This window comes from Peromyscus maniculatus, chromosome 13 (genome assembly GCF_049852395.1).
Source record: "Peromyscus maniculatus bairdii isolate BWxNUB_F1_BW_parent chromosome 13, HU_Pman_BW_mat_3.1, whole genome shotgun sequence".
Classification (NCBI taxonomy): domain Eukaryota; kingdom Metazoa; phylum Chordata; class Mammalia; order Rodentia; family Cricetidae; genus Peromyscus; species Peromyscus maniculatus.
Genome location: NC_134864.1, coordinates 10,684,575 through 10,704,026, shown reverse-complemented (window position 1 = coordinate 10,704,026; position 19,452 = coordinate 10,684,575). Strand labels below are relative to the sequence as shown.

The 19,452-nt window shown below is 46.7% G+C and overlaps 2 protein-coding genes across 2 annotated transcripts; both read right to left on the bottom strand.

Moving 5' to 3' along the window:
* LOC102921018 (olfactory receptor 9S13-like) lies at positions 1-4,841 on the bottom strand. Its single transcript, XM_076550516.1, has 2 exons — positions 4,546-4,841; positions 1-2,977 (listed from the first exon to the last, which is right to left on the bottom strand). The coding sequence occupies exon 2, from the start codon at positions 2,363-2,365 to the stop codon at positions 1,415-1,417; it is 951 nt and encodes a 316-aa protein (XP_076406631.1). The 5' UTR covers positions 2,366-2,977; positions 4,546-4,841; the 3' UTR covers positions 1-1,414.
* A 9,016-nt stretch (positions 4,842-13,857) lies between these two features.
* LOC102919778 (olfactory receptor 9S13-like) lies at positions 13,858-14,829 on the bottom strand. The gene has a single exon (XM_006997340.4). The coding sequence runs from the start codon at positions 14,827-14,829 to the stop codon at positions 13,858-13,860; it is 972 nt and encodes a 323-aa protein (XP_006997402.2).
* Between the last annotated feature and the right edge of the window lie 4,623 nt (positions 14,830-19,452).

The window sequence follows — 19,452 nt, the reverse complement described above, 5'->3', positions numbered from 1 at the left end:
GGTTGTTTCTGTTTTTGTAAGGGCAGTTGAACATCTGGAATTGGCTGGGTGAGTGGAACTGTGGGCCTCAGAGCCTTGGGGTGCTCATCTGTCAGCACGGGGGTTGGGCGGAACTGCACAAGTCAGGAGAGAGCCAGCCCACTGGGATGCCTTTCCTATTGGCACTAGGTACTGTGCAGACAGGGAAGTTTGGACTCAATGGTGGGGTCTGAGAACTCTTCTCCTATCAGCACTAGGGGCTGGGCAGGCTGAGCAAGTTTGGGCCTGGAGATGGGCCATGGGGGCATTTTATCTGTTGGTGCCAGGGGTAGGGTGTGTAAGGGAAGTTTGGGCAGAGTCTCATGTTAGCCTTACATGCCATTTGGTTTCGCTGTTGGCATGTGTCTCTGAATTGCTGTTCTTGTTGTATGTATATTTCCATGTGATACTAACACAGAGTTTTGATTTCCCCCTCTCAAGCTAGTTATCTGGGTGTTTTCTTTCTTCTTTCTTTATGTATTCTAATAAAAGAGTTAGTTATCCAACATTGCCACCTCAAACCCATCCTAGCGAGAGTCGAGAACTGCAGGACTTAGTGTCAGTCTGGCTTGGGACTGCATCGTTGAGGTTTATTTGGGCTTCACAACAACAATAGCAAGAGGTTTTAGATTGAACTGACCCAGATAAAAACGTGATCCTAGTGCATTTGTTTCTGCCATAGGCGTAGGTTCAATGTTCCTTTAGAGACTGGTAAGTCTGCTTTGCTGTGTTGGTGTCCTGACCAAGGTTCTAATGCAGAAGTTGCATAAATGGGTAATGGGTATGCTCCTTGATGCTGTCTGGGTATGATATATGTTATCTGGTGTTTACATCATAAGTAGTCTTCCCCCAAAAAGGATCTATTTCAAATTGACATATAAAATGAGAGTTCACATAAAATTAGCCCAAGTTTTCTTTAGCTCATAATGTAGCAGGTGTTTTAAGAAAGAAACCCAAGCTCCAAGCAGCCCCAATGGGCTGGGCTTAGCCACCTGTCCCAATATGCCATTTACAGAGTCCGGTGATGGCTAGCGGGAAGGAGAGGCTGGTCATGCTCACCATGGGGTTCTCCATTCTACAGAGTGGCCTAAGAAACCCCTCGCTGTTTGAAGGAAAAGCTGGTTCCCAGGGGGTGATTATTTCTGCTCCAAGGAGCAGCCTCATCCTCATGGATAATTGTCCTAATATAGTAATGTCTACCCCATGAGCCTTTGCTGTTTGTGATGGAAGGAGGCAAACAAGGGTTTGGGAGGGAGGAGAGCATACAGGAAGCTACCCAGAAGCAAGCCGGAAAGCAAGACTCAAAACACACATAAACTGTTTTAGTAATGAGATGTGTCTTCCACACAACCATTCCCTCCATTCCCAGATACCGTCCTTTACTGGCTACCTTCCTTCACACAGCTCCACATCTCTGTCCCAGTCTCTGTAAGGCGTCCTTCACATCCTTGTTGCGCAGACTGTAGATGAGGGGGTTGAGCATGGGGATGACCAGGGTGTAGAAGATGGAGACCACTTTGCCTTGCTCTCTAGATGCCACACCACCTGGCTGGCCATATATAGCAATGCCAGTCCCATAAAACAAGGACACAGCTGTCATGTGGGAGCCACAGGTGGAGAAGACCTTGTGCCTGGATCCCGAGTGCATGCCGAGGATGGTCATGGTGATGTAGCCGTAGGAAATCAGGATGACTAATGTGGCCCCCATTAGAATGAAACCGCAGATAGCAAACATCACCAACTCGTTCACAGAGGTGTCGGCACAGGCAAGCTGGAGGAGAGGGGGCACATCGCAGAAGAAATGGTCGATGCGATTGGAGCGACAGAAGGGAAGTTGGAAAGTGAGGCTGGTCTCCACAATGGAGTTCAGGCAGCCTCCACAGTAGGCAGCCAGCACAAAGCAAGCACAGACTGTGGGGGACATGGTCACTGGGTAGTGCAGAGGACTACAGATGGCCACGAAGCGGTCGTAGGCCATCACGGCCAAGAGTAAAGCCTCAGTTGTTCCCAGAAAGGAGAAGAAAAACAACTGTGTGGCACAGCCAGCAACACCTATGACGTTGGAAGAATAGAAGTTGGCCATGGCTTTGGGGCCAATGACAGAGGAGTAGCAGAGGTCAACAAAGGACAGGTTCTTGAGGAAGAAGTACATGGGGGAGTGCAGGCGGGCATCCAGGGTGATGAGCACGATCATGGTGAGGTTGCCCAGGATGGATACCATGTACAGAGCCAGGAAGACAGCAAAGAGCAGGGCCTGGGTCTCTGCACTTCCCTCAAATCCCACCAGCACGAACCCCTGCAAGGACACTGCTGAGAGACTTGCATTTCTGTGGACTGGTGTGGCCATGAGTGGGGACAGATGCAGAGAGGATGGCGGTGGAGGCAGAAAGGAGACAGTCCTTCCCTCTAAAGTCACATGTCCCGTGGAGTACCGAGACTCATCAGGGACATGCTGCCCACAAACCAGGAGGCCTGGATCTCCTTCCGGATAGACCAGTGTGGCATTAAAGGAGACATTTCCTCCAACTTACATAATTCATGAGGTTGTGTTAAGTGAGCCCTGTCTGTGCGGAAGCCTGGGCTGGGTTGTGAGGATATAAAGATGGTTTCTGAGCTGAGTTTTAGGTGCAGACGGCTGTTCAATACTCCTCCACTTGCTTCTGAGTTATTTACTGTCCACCTGAGTGGACACTCCGGAGTGTTACAATTTTTAAAGACGTCCCCAAACCCTACCCTGACATTCTATCCTACTCACCAATCATAGAATGGACAACAGAACCTGCTGACCTCCCAGAAGCTGGGGTGGGTGACTTTGTCATCTCTAGGCTGGGCTCAGAGTAGGGAAATAGCTCTCTCCAGGCTGTGCCCATGTCCCCTGCAGGATTCCTGACCTCGCCTCGGCAGCTCTGACTCCAAGTCTGGTGCGCAGACTCTGCTTCCTTGAGGATGTGAGGGGTCCCTGCAAACGTCAATAATTGGAGATTGTGGTGAGGGTATAACCTTACCTTCACCCAGATCCGTGTCCTGACAAATACCAACACTGGGGCCCACACATGTTTAGGACATGCTCGTGGCATTGAACCTTGCCTCACTGCCAGCTCTGTCTCTATTCTGCTTCAGCTTTGGGGCTTTCAAGGATCCTGTCGTACTTCCTCCAAGGGATGCCTGTGTTATCAGTACAGCTGTCTCCTGACTCCCGCCCTGTGTCTCCCACACCTCATCATACTCATTGATTCAAGAATATTACAAGGGCCTCCTGCCCTTCCAGAAGTTGGGTTGTATGGTCCTATCCTTCCATCTCCAGGCTGAAAACAAAAGGCAGAGAGCAGCCCTCCCCAGGCTGAGGCTGAGCCTTGTCTGTCCCATGCAGGACCAAGTCTTCTTATTCTGAACATGGAATTCAGTGGCCATCAGTGTGTGCCAGTGAATTCCTGTCAATGTCTTTTTGAATAGGACCTGGAGAGGAGACAGCCCAGTTCCAGCATATAAAAAACAGCAGGATGGGTCCTTGATATATTTGGGACATCCTTGATATATTTGGGACATCCTTGAGCCCTCAAAACTGATCTCACTGCCAGCTCTGCTCTGTACTTCAACTCAAGGTCGGAGGATTTAAAAGATTGCACTCTTTGCCATTTGAAAACCAGGTAGAGTTGGACCTGTCCAATGCTCTCAGACCATTCCTGGCCACTTTTTTTTATACTGCTCACAGCACTGAGAGGCTATTAGTGTCCTGAGTGGGGCTGACTATGGTCACAACAGTGCTGATTCACACACAGGAAGACAGGAAGTCGCTATGTTGAGACACACGGGTAGATCTGTGTGATGTCCATTCTCTAGCATTCTGGAAGTTAGGAAAGTTCTTGTGTCTGAGTGGGCTCAGTTTTTGTGTCCTCTGCCCTCCTTCACATTTCACCTTCACACAGGAGTGATATGGTGGTTGGGGGCCCCCACCTGCACCCACCATGCACTACAAAGCTCAATTTCCTACTGTGGGCTCAAAGATGTGTGTTTTGTCCTCACACTCTTGACACAGCCACCAGGGATCACAGTACTGACCACACACAGGTTTCCATGGTAATGAGTGTGATATGGAAAGGAAAGCTAGTCCTTTGCTTCCTGTTAGCCCCCAAACAAGCTTGCTTATCTAAGGATTGTTGTGGAATAGGAGGAAAGCATAGGTTGAGGACATTTCTCTGCTGTGAGAGAGCCGGTGGTAGTGACCGTGAGGGAACAACCATTGCACACTCCAACCCTGCTCCTCATGAGCTGGCAGCATCACTTCCTCCTGTGATCTGCCTGGATGCAGAGCTTCAACCCACCTACCTGCAGAATTGGAGCTAGTGTTCAATACCGTTGAAAAAGGCTAGGCCCCTTGAAAACTGTGTACCCTCCACTGCCAAGGCCAGGGGTGACCAAGATAGGATATACCAGCTTACTGAGGCAGGCCCCAAGTGAACATGGTTTACTCTTCCCTTCTGAACTCTACCTACATCGTTTCCTACACAGGTGAGACAATGAACTTACCTTTCATAAGTGAGTCAGGTCTACCCCAAGGTCACACAGCCAACACTCAAGCGCCCCGTGCCCCCATACTGCTGAGTCTGCTCTGTGATGGCTACGTGGAGTAGACATTGGCTGATTATGTCCCTTAATCAGATCTTCCGTGGATTCCTGTGAAACGGAGTGAGGTAACTATGATCAGAGGTGGGTACCTGGGTGCCCGTGAGGGTCCAGGCTGTCCTGGCTGTGACAGGTTCTGGGTTTTGTAAAGAAGGAAGCCTGGGCTTCCTCACCTTGCCTGCTTTCCTGTTACTGCAAGCAGGAAACTATGTGGAGAGGACACTCTGCTAGAGAGGCTGCTCTGGATCTCGCCATGGGACTCTTGGCCTCCAATGGCCAATTAAGAGGGTGCTGGCCCACTGACAGCTGGGAATCCAATTCTCTGGGCTCTACAGGTGGAGGACAGGCTGTGGCCAATCTCTGCCTCATCACCACCCATGCCCTATAGGTTGGCAGGAAGCCTGCAGTTCTCAGGGACCCCTGGAGGTACCATCGGGATTACTGCAGAGACAACTCGGGAACACCTGTCAGTAGAACCCATTAGAGCAGTCACCCTATGGACAATGTGACCACCCTATGGGCAATGTGGCCACCCTATGGGCAATGTGGCCACCCTATGGGCAATGTGGCCACCCTATGGGCAATGTGGCCACCCTATGGGCAATGTGGCCACCCTATGGGCAATGTGGCCACCCTATGGGCAATGTGGCCACCCTATGGGCAATGTGGCCTCCTGGCCACAGCTGTTCCCTCGTCACTCTCTTCAACTTGCTACATTGATGTGAGAAGTATGATGTTGGGGTCCTTCTGTAAGGTGGTTAGCTGGTCAGTTCATTCCACCCTAAATGAGCACCAGCTCTTCTTAAGCCTCTAGCTCTGCAAACCCAAGACCCTTCGTGTCATTAGAAGCCTGAGGAAATGACCTCCATCTCTCTTTGTCCTTTTTCTGATTCTTTCTGTCTGAAGGAATACAAGCCAGTAAGTAGTGATCCAACAGAGAGACAGAAGAGAAGGGCCTGAGTAAACCCTTCCCTCCCTCAGTAGTTAGATGCGTTCCCACATGTGGATCTCAAGGTTTCATCATGTCTTCGTGTCACAAATCTCAACAGTCTTTAGTCTTGCTCTAAAGATCTTCCCTGAATTTGAGGCAACAACTACATTTCTGCGGGTGGGATGACAAGGTCACTCCATCCGAATTCTGAGAGTCAACCTGTGTGTTCTTTCTCATCCTGTCAAGAGTGCTTGAGGACACATCTGGGCCTCCGCTAAAGCTTCTGTCATTTGTGTCCTATAAGCAGCGTCCCAGGATTTATAATGACAACTGTCATTCTGATAAACTCTCTTGTTTAGAGCACGCTTTGTGCCCATGTGAGAGAAGGACTGATTTTCCTTTCTGTGGTTCAGTGGGTGAAATTCTTGCTACACAAAGGTAAAGATCCGAGTTTGAACCACCAGAACCCACACAAAGTGGGACGACCTTCCCATGTGATTGGTTTGAGGAAACAATTTGGAAAATGTTCCAGGGGCTGGCTAGCAGAAACCTAGAATTCTCTGAGAAAAATTAAGGAGACATGGATGATGCTGGTGGGGGTCAGACTGCTGGAAGGAATGTGGACAGTGAAGGCCCGGCCCACGAGGCCTCAGATGACCTCTGCGGGACCCTGGACTGGAGGAAGGAATGTTAAAGCCTGACAAAGACTTTGTCCACTTTTTGTCGTGCCCTGTGAATTTGGGGGATGCTGAACTTCAAGGTGATAGGTTTATCAGTTTGGTGGAAATAATTTTAAAGCGGTCTGCATTCAGACTGAAGGATGGTTATTGCTAGACACTCTTAGTCAGGCTTACAGTGAATATTAGAAACAAACAGCAAAGCAAATATATTTAAAGCTTTCAGTTTAGGTCAGAAAGGCAGTGTAAAGCTGGGACCAAGGAAGGCATGGTGTTTGGAGAGACTCACAGATAAGCCAAGTACCTTGTATCAGGACAGTAGGAAGATGTCCTGAGTGCATGTCAGGAATTGGTCCATCACAGGCTAAAGGCCATGATAAATTCACTGAGAGACTTTCCTTTCATAAGAGGATGCAAGGATCCCTACTCACACAGGCTACCTAAGAGGTATTTCCCTGGGATCTATGTCATTGTGATTAACTATCTAAACACTCAAACAGCAATATGGATAGAGCTGATCTACCACCTGAGATGGGGTCAGAGCTTGGTGTCAACCACCAGATGGTAGTTTAGCAAATATACAAATGCAAGCATTATCAGGTCATGAATACCTTCCACTCAGATTACAAAGGAATGTCTTGGGAGGTCAGACAACAGACAGCAAGGTTGCTACACCTGTGGGCAGCCCTTCTCAGTGTCATGTATAACACGAATTGCTAAATGCTTTTTATTAATTAAAAAAAACATAGCCAAATATTGGGGTGAAAGGTGGATGATCAGAGAAACAGAGCAAGCCACAGCCAACTTCACCTTACCAACTCCTCAGCCTCCAGAGAGAGCTACTTCTTATATATTCATGCCTATAAACCTTCCTGTGCCCTGCCATCTTACTTCCTCCCTCTGCCCAGCTACATCACTTCCTGTCTGTTTATACAGACCTCCAGACCTCTATGCTGAGTGCTGGGATTAAAGGTGTGTGCCACCATGCCTGGCTCTGTTCCCGGTGTGGCCTTGAACTCACAGAGATCCATCTGGATCTCTGCCTTTTGAATGCTAGGATTAAAGGCGTGTGCTACCACTGCTTGGCTCTATGTTTAATGAAGTGGCTGTTTTTTTTTTCTCTGATCCCCAGATAAGCTTTATTGGTGTACACAAAATAGATATCACCACAGCCATGCATAAATCATAGGTTGCAATTGTGACCCCAGGGTATTGAGGCAAATGAGAGAAACTGTATGGACTCCAACATGCAAGGCCACAGGGGTGTGATTTCTCAAGGTTAGTGAAGCTCTTGATACCACATGCCCTTGGAAAAGAACCTTGAGCTAGGGGCATTTGATGGGTTTGGGTTTTATATTTTGTCCACCAAACTTTCTATATTCCCATTATCTCTTGTGGAAATGTTTATTTTATGTCATTGTGGTTTGGGAGTTATATTGCTGTGAAGAGACACCGTGACCAAGGCAAGTCTTATAAAATAAATCATTTAATTAGGGGCTTGCTTACAGTTTTACAGGGTTATGTGATCATCATGGCGGGAAGCAGACAGGCATGCTGCCAGAGCAGTAGCTGAACATCCTGATCCACAAGCAGCGGGAAGAGAGAGAGAAAGCAGCCTGGCCTGGGCTTTTGAAGCCTCAAAGCCCACTTCGAGTGACATGCTTCCTCCAATAAGACCAGACCTCCTAATCTTTCACAATCAGATCTAACTGGTGACTAAGCATTCAAATATATGAACCAATGAGGGCCGATCTCACGCAAGCCGCCACAGGAGTTTATAAATTATTCTTGTTATAGAAAACATGGCTAAGATTTTACTTTCATTCTCAGTGGAGTCTTTGGTCTTCGACTTTTGAATGATGTTAGACATGTTATGGATTTGGGGACTTGTAAAGATGGCTAAGCGTATTTCCCATCATGCATTGAACATGAGCCTCAGGGGAAAGGGGTAGAACGTTAAGGTTTGAATGCAAAACTATCCATGGTGAACTCGTATGCTGGTTTCCCCAAGACGGTGGCATGTTCGGAAGGACTAGGATCCATATGAAGTGGGGTCTTACCTAGGGGGAGTGGGTCACTGGGACACTTCTCAGATGGTGTACTTGATCCCCACACCCCTTTCCTGCTCTCATTCCTGGTCACCATGAAGTTAAAAGTCTTTTCCTCCACTTCGAGTGCCACCATGATGTTTGACTCAGTATGGACCAATATGAACAGAGCTGAGGTCATGGGCTGATGCCATAAGCCAAACCAATATTTCCTTATATAAGTTGTTTTGTTGAGGTATTTTTATAGCACAGAACTGACCAATATGCATTACAAACTGTTCTATGAATCCTTCATCTGGCATCTCTAAAGCACCAGGGCTTTTCAAAAGGTCTTTATAGTGCTATTACAGCCACAGAAATAGAAGTCCCTCAAGTTATCTGTCAGTGTTCAAATATCTGAAAGCTGTGTGTGGAGTCTGAACTGGCTTTACATGTCTCTGGAATCAGTGTCCTCTTAATACAAAATCACTGAGATCATTTTCTTTGATTGGTATATTTCTGAGGTCAATGTCTTTAGTTCACTAGATATTTTATTCTCTAGAATCTCTTCTACTCTGGGCCTGATGACTTCATCTCATGGGGTTGTGTGTGAGTTCCTCTGCCCTGTCTGTCTCGTGTCAATCACCCGTCAGTTCCAAATGCTTCAATGGGCTCTAGGTGTTATCTCCACTACTGTGGCTCCATTGAGCAGCCTCACTGTGGCAGGACTGGCTTCTTCCTTCAGGAGGTCTCTGGTGTCAGATTTTCTTTTATGATTGCATCAATCATCGATTAGCACAGTTTATTTCCCCCCGTGCACTGGGTTTTACACAGTAATTCGGTGTGTTTGTTATCCTGCCTTCATAGCTGCAGAACTGGAGATGGCTGGTCCTCTCACTTTGAAACAGGCATTGCTTCCTACTTGGCTGTGATGAAGAATTACCCACTTTTCAGTGGTACATCATAGAGGGAGGGCAAGATAAGCACTCTCTATTTATGTATAATAATCAATTAGGAGATCAGTGTCTTCCAATGATATATTTGAGCATATCTATCAACTTATATCTGTCAGTCTATTGAATTTATGATCATTCTTCATGATAAAACATTTGTCTTTGACCATTAGAATTCCCCTCAGGTCAACACTACACGAAATAAAATGTCTCTATTGAAACGAAAGTTTGTAAAACCAAGATATAATCCATAATCAATGTTTTAAAAAGAGGATGTGTTGCGAAAATACAGATAATAGAAAGAAAAAGCTGAAATGGGTTATATTGTAAACATACTTGAAAAGGAGGAGCAATATAAATATCTAGAAAAAACTTTATTTTAAAGATGAATTTATAGAGAGTTATTTCATATGCATATGTTTAATCCAACAGATAGCATTAGCATTTTAATTTGAATATAAACAAGGATTTAAAATTTGTAAAGTTGGGTTGGGAAGATGTTCAGCGGGTAAAATCATGTGCTGCATAAACTTGAGGACTTGAGTTTAGACCCTTCCCTCAGCACCTACTTAAATGTTGGGTGTGGCCACGCATATTGTCACCCTAGTGCTGGGGGACAGGGACACGGAAATACTGGGAGATTATTGGCCATCCAGCCTAGATAAATGAATGGACTCCAGGTAAAGTGATAGATCATGGCTCACAGAAATAATGTGGAGAGTGGTGGTGTACATACATATGTACACATGCATGCATACAACACACACACACACACACATACACACACACATGAGAGAGAGAGAGAGACAGACAGCATACATAAAAGAGACATAAAATAAAATAAAGCAGAATCATGAATTTAAGAGGACATGCTTACTTATAAATTATAATTTAAAATTCACCACAGTTCTCTCAGCAACTGATAAAATGGACCAAAACTAGCAATTAAGAGTTAGCATTGAACAAAGAATGATAGCCAGTGGGCTTAATGACCTAGATAGAGCACTACATCCAGCAAGGACAGAATACAACTTCCTTTCAACACATAGACCATGGCTGAACTCACTGAGTAGTGTCCTAAAATCCACGGCTACCTGGAAACAGAATATGCCAGCTGAGAGACAAGATCTTTGCAGCTACATTGGCCAATGTCTGGTTCCCCTGTAAACAGAGGTCAAGATGTGTAATATGAAGTACAATAATAGAAATACATGTGAAGAGTGGGCAGAGATGGGATAAGGAAGCACCAAGACAAGAAACACCACAGATCCCTGGGAGCTATTCTATGCTGAGAGGACAAGGAAGAAATTTTTCTAGAGATGTCAGGGGCTTCATAGTGTTGACAACAACTTGATTTGAGACATCTTTCTTCTAGATCAGTGGAAATCTAACTTTTCATGCTTTGTGTTACGGGTTCCTGGGGACGCTGACTCTGCAGGAGAGAAGCCGTCTGCTTTCACCTGGTAATGTGAGCAATGCACCCACACCATTCTACCTCGCCAGCATTGCAGCTCTGTGGCTCCATGTCACAAACTCCAGACCTTGATCACACAGGGTCCCTATAAATCACCACCATCTACTGCTTTTGATACTACACAAAAAACTTCCCTTTCTCTGAAGAGTCTTCTGATGAAGATTGATAAGGCTGCTTTTTCAATTGTAAACAACACAGCAGTGAAGGGAAGTGAATTGCACTTAGGAAGACCCCAGGGAGGCATTCTGCAAGCCTCATCAGTGACAGTGGTGAAGGCCAGCTACAAGGACGCAGGAGGTCCTATCCAGATTTCCCTTTCAGGTTTCAGTTCCCTACCAGGGTGCTGTGAGTCTAGCCTGCCCTATTATACTGTGCATGAGGACACAAGGCTGGACTTTCCTTGCTAAATATCTTTTGTTTGTTTGACTATTCCCATGAGCAACTACATCATGCTAAATCTTCCTTTCTTATCCACTCACCTGGCCAGATTTCTCTCAAAATGATGAAATAAGTTAAACATCCAAGCAAGATTTGAGTTCTACTCTCACACCCCTCCTCGTTTTGATGAGTGCACTTAATCACTGCTAGTTACTAAAAATTCAATTCCCCCTTACCGACAATTTCCAGTAGCATTCCAAAGGGTTCTTGTGCTCAGACATTTGAGGCATCTTTCTAATATTTCTATGAACATACCCAAATACTGGCATTTCATATACTTTCTAAACACGTTTTGATATTTGCAAGACATGTTCCTCCTCTTTGTTCTCATTTTCAAAAATCCCCGGAATTACTATTTGAGGTGTCCCATCATGTTGTAGATTAATTTGTTCAGGTGTTTTTTTTTTGTTTTTTTGTTTTTTTTAAAAACAAACACCTGATCAAATATGACTGATTGAGTTTATAAGTTAAGTTGAATGCTGACCTTTATCCCCCCATGGACATGGTTAGATCCTGTTTACTCAGACATCATCCATCCACATCAATATCACTGAACTTTTCCATTCTTGCTAAGTTGTTTAGAAAATTACACATTTGAATATTTACTCTTAAATGCTGCTGAGTTATTACTGATAATTTTTGGAAAATGAACTTTTCTGGGTTTTAGTTTTTACTTACTACATTTTATTATATTGTTATATATTAGTATGATATCATAAAATGGCTTCGGGACAGGCAAAATGCTCAATGGATAGAATGGAGTCAACACACACACACACACACACACACACACACACACACACACACACACACACACTGGTCCTGGGGTAGCAAGAAACTCAGTGGGAGGAGCAGAGCTGAGCAGCACAGGCAAGCATGAACACTGGGGTACGGAGGAAGTGGCATCGCAGAGTTGCTGGGGAAGACCACACCTCATTTTCTAGGAGGTCAGTAGTCATGTTGAGAAAAATAGAGGTTGCTATTATATCAAGTCAAACATGAAAAATAATTTTATGTGGATGAATAAGTAAAAAATAATAATAAAAGTGTTTCAGAGACTCATTGACATAGTGGGTATCAGCTCGGTCCCAAAGGGTGAGAGACCCATTGGCTTAGAGTAAATCAAGCTTCTCTGGACATGACACAGTGCATTAACCATAAAGAAACAGATGGCTGACTCAAAACATTAAGTACAAGAACATCTGTTGAGCAAGAGACACATGAGAAAGCATAGCCCCAAAGCAGAAATGCTATTGGAAAAGAAAACAATCAGCAAAGCCCCCCATGGCCACATGTGTGAAGTGGACATGGTAGGTAAAAACATCTGAACAGGGAAGCTACAAGCAAAGCAACCAAGTGGTCACTAGAAGCTTGAAGAGAAGTTCCCGATTGTTAGCCAACCGGGACATACACACTAAGCACAGGGAGTGTCCAAGCAAATTCAAATTAGTAGCTTCTACAAAAGATTACCTTTTGCATAACCTTTCCCTAAACAACTGCACTTACAGCAATTTCCAACAGAAACCCTCTCACATAGGAGACCGACGAGGCCATGGCAGCACAGCCTTGGCAGACAGTAACTACACACCAAACCCATTTCCCCGAAAGCAGAGCACATGGTGTCCTCGAGCTGCAGTCACAGACAGCAGTACACACCATGCAGCTTCCAGTGTACACAAGCACGTGGATTAATCTTGTGATTAACGCTGAGCAACAGAAATCGAGAACAAAGACAAATGCTTGGGCTGTCTTACAGACTGTTCCCAGAAGACAGTGGGAACTATGGTAAGAATTTGGTTAAGTGTTGGCGTTTGGGCAGAAGGCCTGGGGTTGTATAGAGGATATTATGGGATTGTACATCTTTTCCCTAGCGACAGTGTAGTGAACTCCAAGGATTGTGGGTTTAAAATGAATTGATTTTAATATATGCATATATGTACATATATAAGATGTATATATTCACTACCACATTAACTACAGACCATGGCTCTTTGTGAGAAAGACTCCATATTAAATGTTCACTAGAGCCATGGAACCCATTATGAGGAACACTTGGCAATACATTCAAAGTTATTTTATGTGACTTGTAAAATTTTTATTTATGTGTATGTGTGTTTGGTAGTATGGACAAGTGTATACAGATGCCTATGGAAAAAAAGTGGAAGTGGGTGTGAAGCCCACTGGAGTTAAGAGTCTGGGCCTCTTGACATGGGCACTGGGTACTGAACTCTGGTTTTCTGCAAGAACACCAAGCACTCTTAACTGTGAGCCACCTCTCCAGCCGCTGGAGTTCTTTTCGACACGTTTCATCTCCGTGGCATGGAGAGAGCTGGAAGAAACTCAAGAGAAGTAGAAGACTCTTTGGTTGTGTGCTCATAAGGGGCCGCCAAGACATGCCTAGCACTGCATCTGTGGGGTCAGGAAGAGGGACTTGATATTAGGGATTTACTCTGTTTTGCACATTATGTCCAAACATCTATCTCCTTTCATAGAAAAGAAAAAAAACTCTTTCAACCCCAACAACTGTGAATCCTGTTCACTGCATTGCACAGCAGAAAGTATCTTGGAACTTGCTCTGGGCAGAGCGGTCTTCTGCTTCCTGCTTAGCCAGGACCTGGTCTGTAATGTGCCTTCAAGAACCATTGCAGAATGGGTGAATGGAAGAGATCGGACAGCGTTTCAGTGGAAATCTCCCCTCCAGCCCTAGGACAGTCTCTTACTGCCCACCCTCCTTCACAAGGCTGTGTCTCTGTCTCAGCCTCTTGAGTGCGTCCTTCACATCCTTGTTGCGCAGACTGTAGATGAGGGGGTTGAGCATGGGGATGACCAGGGTGTAGAAGACAGAGACCACCTTGCCCTGCTCCATGGATGACACTGCTCCTGGCTGTGCGTACATGACAAACACAGTTCCGTAAAACAAGGATACAGCTGTCATGTGGGAACCACACGTAGAGAAGACCTTGTGCCGCCCTGACCCAGAGCGCATCCTGAGGATGGTCACGGTGATGTAGCCATAGGAGATGAGGACCACAAGAGTGGTAGACACAATAATGAGTCCACAGATGCCAAACATGACAAGCTCATTGAGTGCTGTGTCTGCACAGGCCAGCCGGAGCAGTGGGGGCACGTCACAGTAGAAGTGGTCAATGCGGTTGGAACTGCAGAAGGGCAGCTGGAATGTGAGGTTGGTCTGCACAATGGAGTTGAGGCAGCCTCCACAGTAGGTACCCAGAACCAGACGAACACATGCCATGTGGCACATGGTCACAGGGTACCTCAGGGGACTGCAGATGGCCATAAAGCGATCATAGGCCATTACTGCTAAGAGGAAGCCTTCGGTGGTAACCAGAAGGGAGAAAAAGAAGAACTGAGTGGCACAGCCCTCAAAGCTGATGACCTTGGAGGAGGAAAGGAAGATGGTCATGGCTTTGGGGGCAATGACAGAGGAGTAGCAGAGGTCGACAAAGGACAGGTTCTTGAGGAAGAAGTACATGGGGGAGTGCAGGTGGGCATCCAGGGTGATGAGCACGATCATGGTGAGGTTGCCTAGGACAGTCACCACGTACAGAGCCAGGAAGACAGCAAAGAGCAGGACCTGGGTCTCTGCACCTCCCCCAAATCCCACCAACACAAAACCCTGCAAGGACACTGCTGAGAGACTTGCATTTCTGTGGACTGGTGTGGCCATGAGTGGGGACAGATGTGGAGGGGCAGATGGAGTCAGTGAGAGGGAGCAGATCTCACCGGTGCAGTCAAACATGCCACAGACCGCAGCAACCCATTCTCCACGTGCTGTCCCCTGTCCAAAAGTCCGCTAGCTTCTGTGATCTCCCAAATGATCTTGAGTGGCCTGGAAGGGGGACATTCCTCTGATTTACTCAGTTCTCAGGGATTTGCTGAGCCCTCCCTCTGCAGGGAGGCTGGACAGTGCTCTCATGGAGAGTCTTCCAGAGCTGAGTGACTGAGTATAAAGAGCCTTTCAAGGTCCCCATGGCTGCCTCTTAGTTCCTTGTCCTACCTCATCACAAAGACACCTCAGAGCAGCTCTATTGGTACAGCTGCCCACTAAGTCCACCCGCACCATTCAGGTCTCATCGACTCAAAATGTTCATGAGGACTTCCTCCCTCCCCAAGCTGGGTGATCTTGTCCCCTCCAGGAGGGACTAAGAGTAGGGAAGAGCCCTTGCCTGTTCCCTGCAGGATGATCAACCACTCTAGCTCCATGTCTTGTCCACAATAATAATAATGTATAGATCCTCTGCTTGCTGGAGGATGTGAGGGTCTCCAGACAATGAGTAGATGTTGGCTATCGTGGTGAAGGGGCAGCTGAGACCCGTGTCCTGAGAAACAGCTGGACTGCGTTCTAGATATATTTGGGATGTGCTCATCATCTCCCACTGGATCTCACTACCAATTCTGCTCCCCACTCCACTTCATCTTTGGGGGTTTATAGAGTCTTGTTCTTTGCCGCTTAAGACCAGAGAGAGATGGCCTCTGGCCTTCTGACCACTCACAGTCACTTTCTCTTATTCACAGTGATCATAGCATTGACAGATTAGGGATGTCCTCAAAGTGTCTGGCTATAATGACCATGCTATTGACCAATAAATCAACGCAGGGAGGTACCGAACTGAGTGTCTTGGATAGAGAGAAGAGGGTGTCTATTCTTCATTCACTTGGGGGACTTCTCTGGTCTAAGTGAGTTCATTTGTTATGTGCCCTCTTCTCCTCCACAGCTCACCCTCACACAGGAGTGATGTGGAGGCTGGGGGGCACATCTAAGCCCATCTCACCCTACATAGGTGATTTTTCTCACTGTGAGCTCAAAGGTGTGCCTGGAATGGCTTTGTGCTCACACTCTTGACACACCAGCCAGGGCTCACAGTACTGACCACAAAGGTCTCCATGGTGATACGTGTGATGTGTAAATGAACATTGATCTTTGGTTCCAGGTGCAACAAGGACAAGCTTGATCTTCCCAGGTTGCTGAGGGAAAATATTATCTAAGGGTGTTTGTGCAAGGGGAGAGAGGCATGGGCTGAGGACTCGGCTCTGCTGTGGGCGAGCTGGCAGATGTCATGTGTGAAGGGAAAGCCTGTGCTCCCCTTGGCCTTGTCCCTCCTGAGCGAGCACCATCACAGTGTCCTTGAGCTGGTTGGATGAAGACCTTCAGCCCACCTGCCTACACAATTGGGCTGGTGTTTAATAAGGCTCCCAAACTACCTACTCTAACCTGTGCTGAAGCTCGGATGATCAGGACAAGACATGTCAGTTTACAGAGGCAGGCCCTGAGTGTACACTGTGTGCTCCACCTTTCTGCCCCCCACCCACATGATGGCCCCCTACTCCTGAAAGGTGATACAATGAACTTACCTTTCTTAGGTAAGAGTCAGGTGTGCCCAGTGTCCCATGCTGATGAGCCTGGTCTGTGATGGATTTGGAGAGGCTGACCAGTTGGTTTTGGACTGACTTCATGTCAGCTGTGGATTCCTGGGCCCTGGAGTGAGGTGGGCCATGTGAGCAGAGCTGGGTCCCTGGGTCTCTGTAAGAGACTGGCTATGCAGGTTCTGGCTGCGGCGGTTCTGGGTCTCTTAAGAGAGAAGTCAGGGTTTCCTCACCTTGGCTGCTCTCCTGTCACCCCTGGCGGGGTGTGGAGCAGCCTGCCCTTGGGGTCACTCTGCTGGATAGGATGCTCTGCACCTAGTAGTACTGGGGCTCTGGCCTCCAGTGGCCAATTAGGAGTTTCTGGCCACTGACAGCTGGGACTCTAATGCCCTGGGCTCCAGAGGTGAAAGACGGGCTGTGGCCAATCTCTGCTTTGTCACCCACTCTCTACGGCAATGGTTCCCAACCGTCCTAGTGTTGTGACCCGTTAATACAGTTCCTCATGTTGTGGCGAGCCCCCAACCATAAAATTACTTTGTTGTTACTTCATCGCTGTAATTTTGCTACTGTTATGAATCGTAATATAAATATCTGATATGTGACCTCAAAGGGGTCATGACCCACTGGTTGCTGCTCTATGGGTTGGCAAGAAGCCTGCAGTCCTCTGGAAACCTTTGAAGGAACCACCAGAATTACAGCAGAGACAGCTCAGGACCAACTGTATCCTGTGTCCCTCATTAGAGCAGTCAGTATAATGGGGCAATGTGGGCCTCCTGGACACAGCCCAGTCCCTTGCTCCTCCCCCAACTCACTATGTTAATGTGGGAGGAATGATGTAAGGAGCCCTCCCTAGGGCAGATGGCCAGCTCACCGCACTCTAGATGGCAACTAGATCTACACAGTCCGCTAATTCTGCAAATCCAAAACCCTCGGTGTCGCTAGAAGCCTGGGTAGATGACTCTCATCCCCTTTCTGTTCCTTTGTGAGTGTTTCCAGTTTGAAAAACTAACACAAGTTTTGCTTAGAGCGATTCGAGCCAGTAAACCATGATCCAACCCAAAGAGATGGAAAAGACAAGGCTCCTCACAGGGCCCAGAGTAGCCCCTTCCCTCCCACAGCTGGGTCCCCAGGTGTGGATCTGATTGTCTCTGGATTGCATGATGCACAAATCACAATGCTCTTTAGTTTTACTATTAAGATCTTCTCTGTATCTTGATAGAGGGAGACATCATGGCGATAGGGGGAAAATTGAGTACAAAGGAAGTTCCCAGGAATCCACAAGGATGACCCCACCTTAGACTACTAGCAATCGTGGAGAAGGTGGCTGAACTGGCCTACCCCAGTAATCAGATTGGTGAACACCCTACCTGTATTCATAGAGACTTCATCCAGCAACCGATGGAAGCAGATGCAGAGATTCACAGCCAAGCACCAGGCCGAGCTCTCTCTCCAACTGAAGAGAGAGAAGAGGGATTCTATGAGCAAGAAGCATCAAAATCATGATAGGGAAATGTACAGAGACAACAAAACCAAACTAGTGGGAACTCATGAACTGTGGACCAATAGCTGTGGAACCTCCATGGGACTGGACTAGGCCCTCTGCATAGGCGAGACAGTTTTGTTGATTAAGGGGCCCCCGGCAGTGGGATCAGGATCCATCCCTGGTGCATGAGTGGGCTTTTTGGAGCCCACTGCCTACAATGGGACATCTCACACAGCTTTGGTGCAGGGGGCGGGGCTTAGACCTGCCTCATCTGAGTGTGTCAGGCTCTGCTGACTCACCATGGGAGGCCTTGCCTTGGAGGAGGTGGGAATGGAGGATGGGTTTGGAGGGGGGAGGCTGGGGGATGGGAGGAGGGAGGGGAGGGTGATCTGTGATTGCTATGTTAGACGAATATAAAATTTCTTAATAATAAAAAAAGGAAAAAAGAAAAGAAAAAGGAAAAGATCTTCTCTGAGTTTGAGGCAACATCTGTGCTCCTGCTAACATTTTCAGTAATGGCCAGCAAAACGTTGCTATACCTGCCAGGAACCCTTGATAGTGTCATGTGTAAACTGTTTGAAATCTGGGCTGCAAATGTGTGCTCCCTTATGCAGGTGTGAACTTGTGAGTGCAGGTATGAGATCCTATGTATGGATATGAATTCCTGAGTGCTGGGTTAGATCTAGGGTGCAGGACTGAACTCCTGGATGCTGGTGTAAATTCTTAGTACAGGTATGAATTCCCATGTACAAGTGTGAATTCCCAAGTGTGAGCTACTATGTAGAGATGTGAGCTCTTGAGTACAAATGTGAACCCTTATGTGGAAATATAAACTCCTGAGTGCAGATGTGAATTCCTGGGTGCTCTCTTATGTGTATATTATGGTTTAATTCTTCCCTGGCATTAACATGGCAAAGTGTGTCTTCCTGGTAATAATTGCATAGGCTGACAGCTGGTTCCTATGCCATTGTCTCTTTGCACTGCACATAATCCTTGCCATGTGCATTTGTGCATCTCAACACTTCTCAATGCCATCATTTTTTGAGATGTCCATATTCCTACTATGGTGTGAAACATAATTTTATGTGTCAGCATGACTATGACATTGGGTATTTGGATAATAGTTCAAATATTATTCTGAGTGTTTCTTTGAAGGTGCTGTGGATACATTTAACATTGCAGCCATGGACTGGGTAAAGAGAATTTTCTCTTTAATGTGAGTGGTTTTTGTTTAATCAGTTGCCGGCCTGAATAGCACCAAAGGGCTGGCTATTCTCTGAATACAAGGGAACATCTGCTGCCTGCTTGTCTTGGAGCTGAGACAACAGCTTTGTTCCTTCCTGTGACTTCAGACTCCAGTTGTCCTGTGTCTTCTGCTTGACTTCTGCCGATCTAGAGACTTGTTGGCCACTGTACCCAAGAGAGCCCATTCCCTATGGTCTC

Coding starts and splice junctions, on each gene's coding strand:
- LOC102921018 (XM_076550516.1), bottom strand. CDS start 2,365: ATGGCCACACCAGTCCACAGAAATGCAAGTCTCTCAGCAGTGTCCTTG.
- LOC102919778 (XM_006997340.4), bottom strand. CDS start 14,829: ATGGCCACACCAGTCCACAGAAATGCAAGTCTCTCAGCAGTGTCCTTG.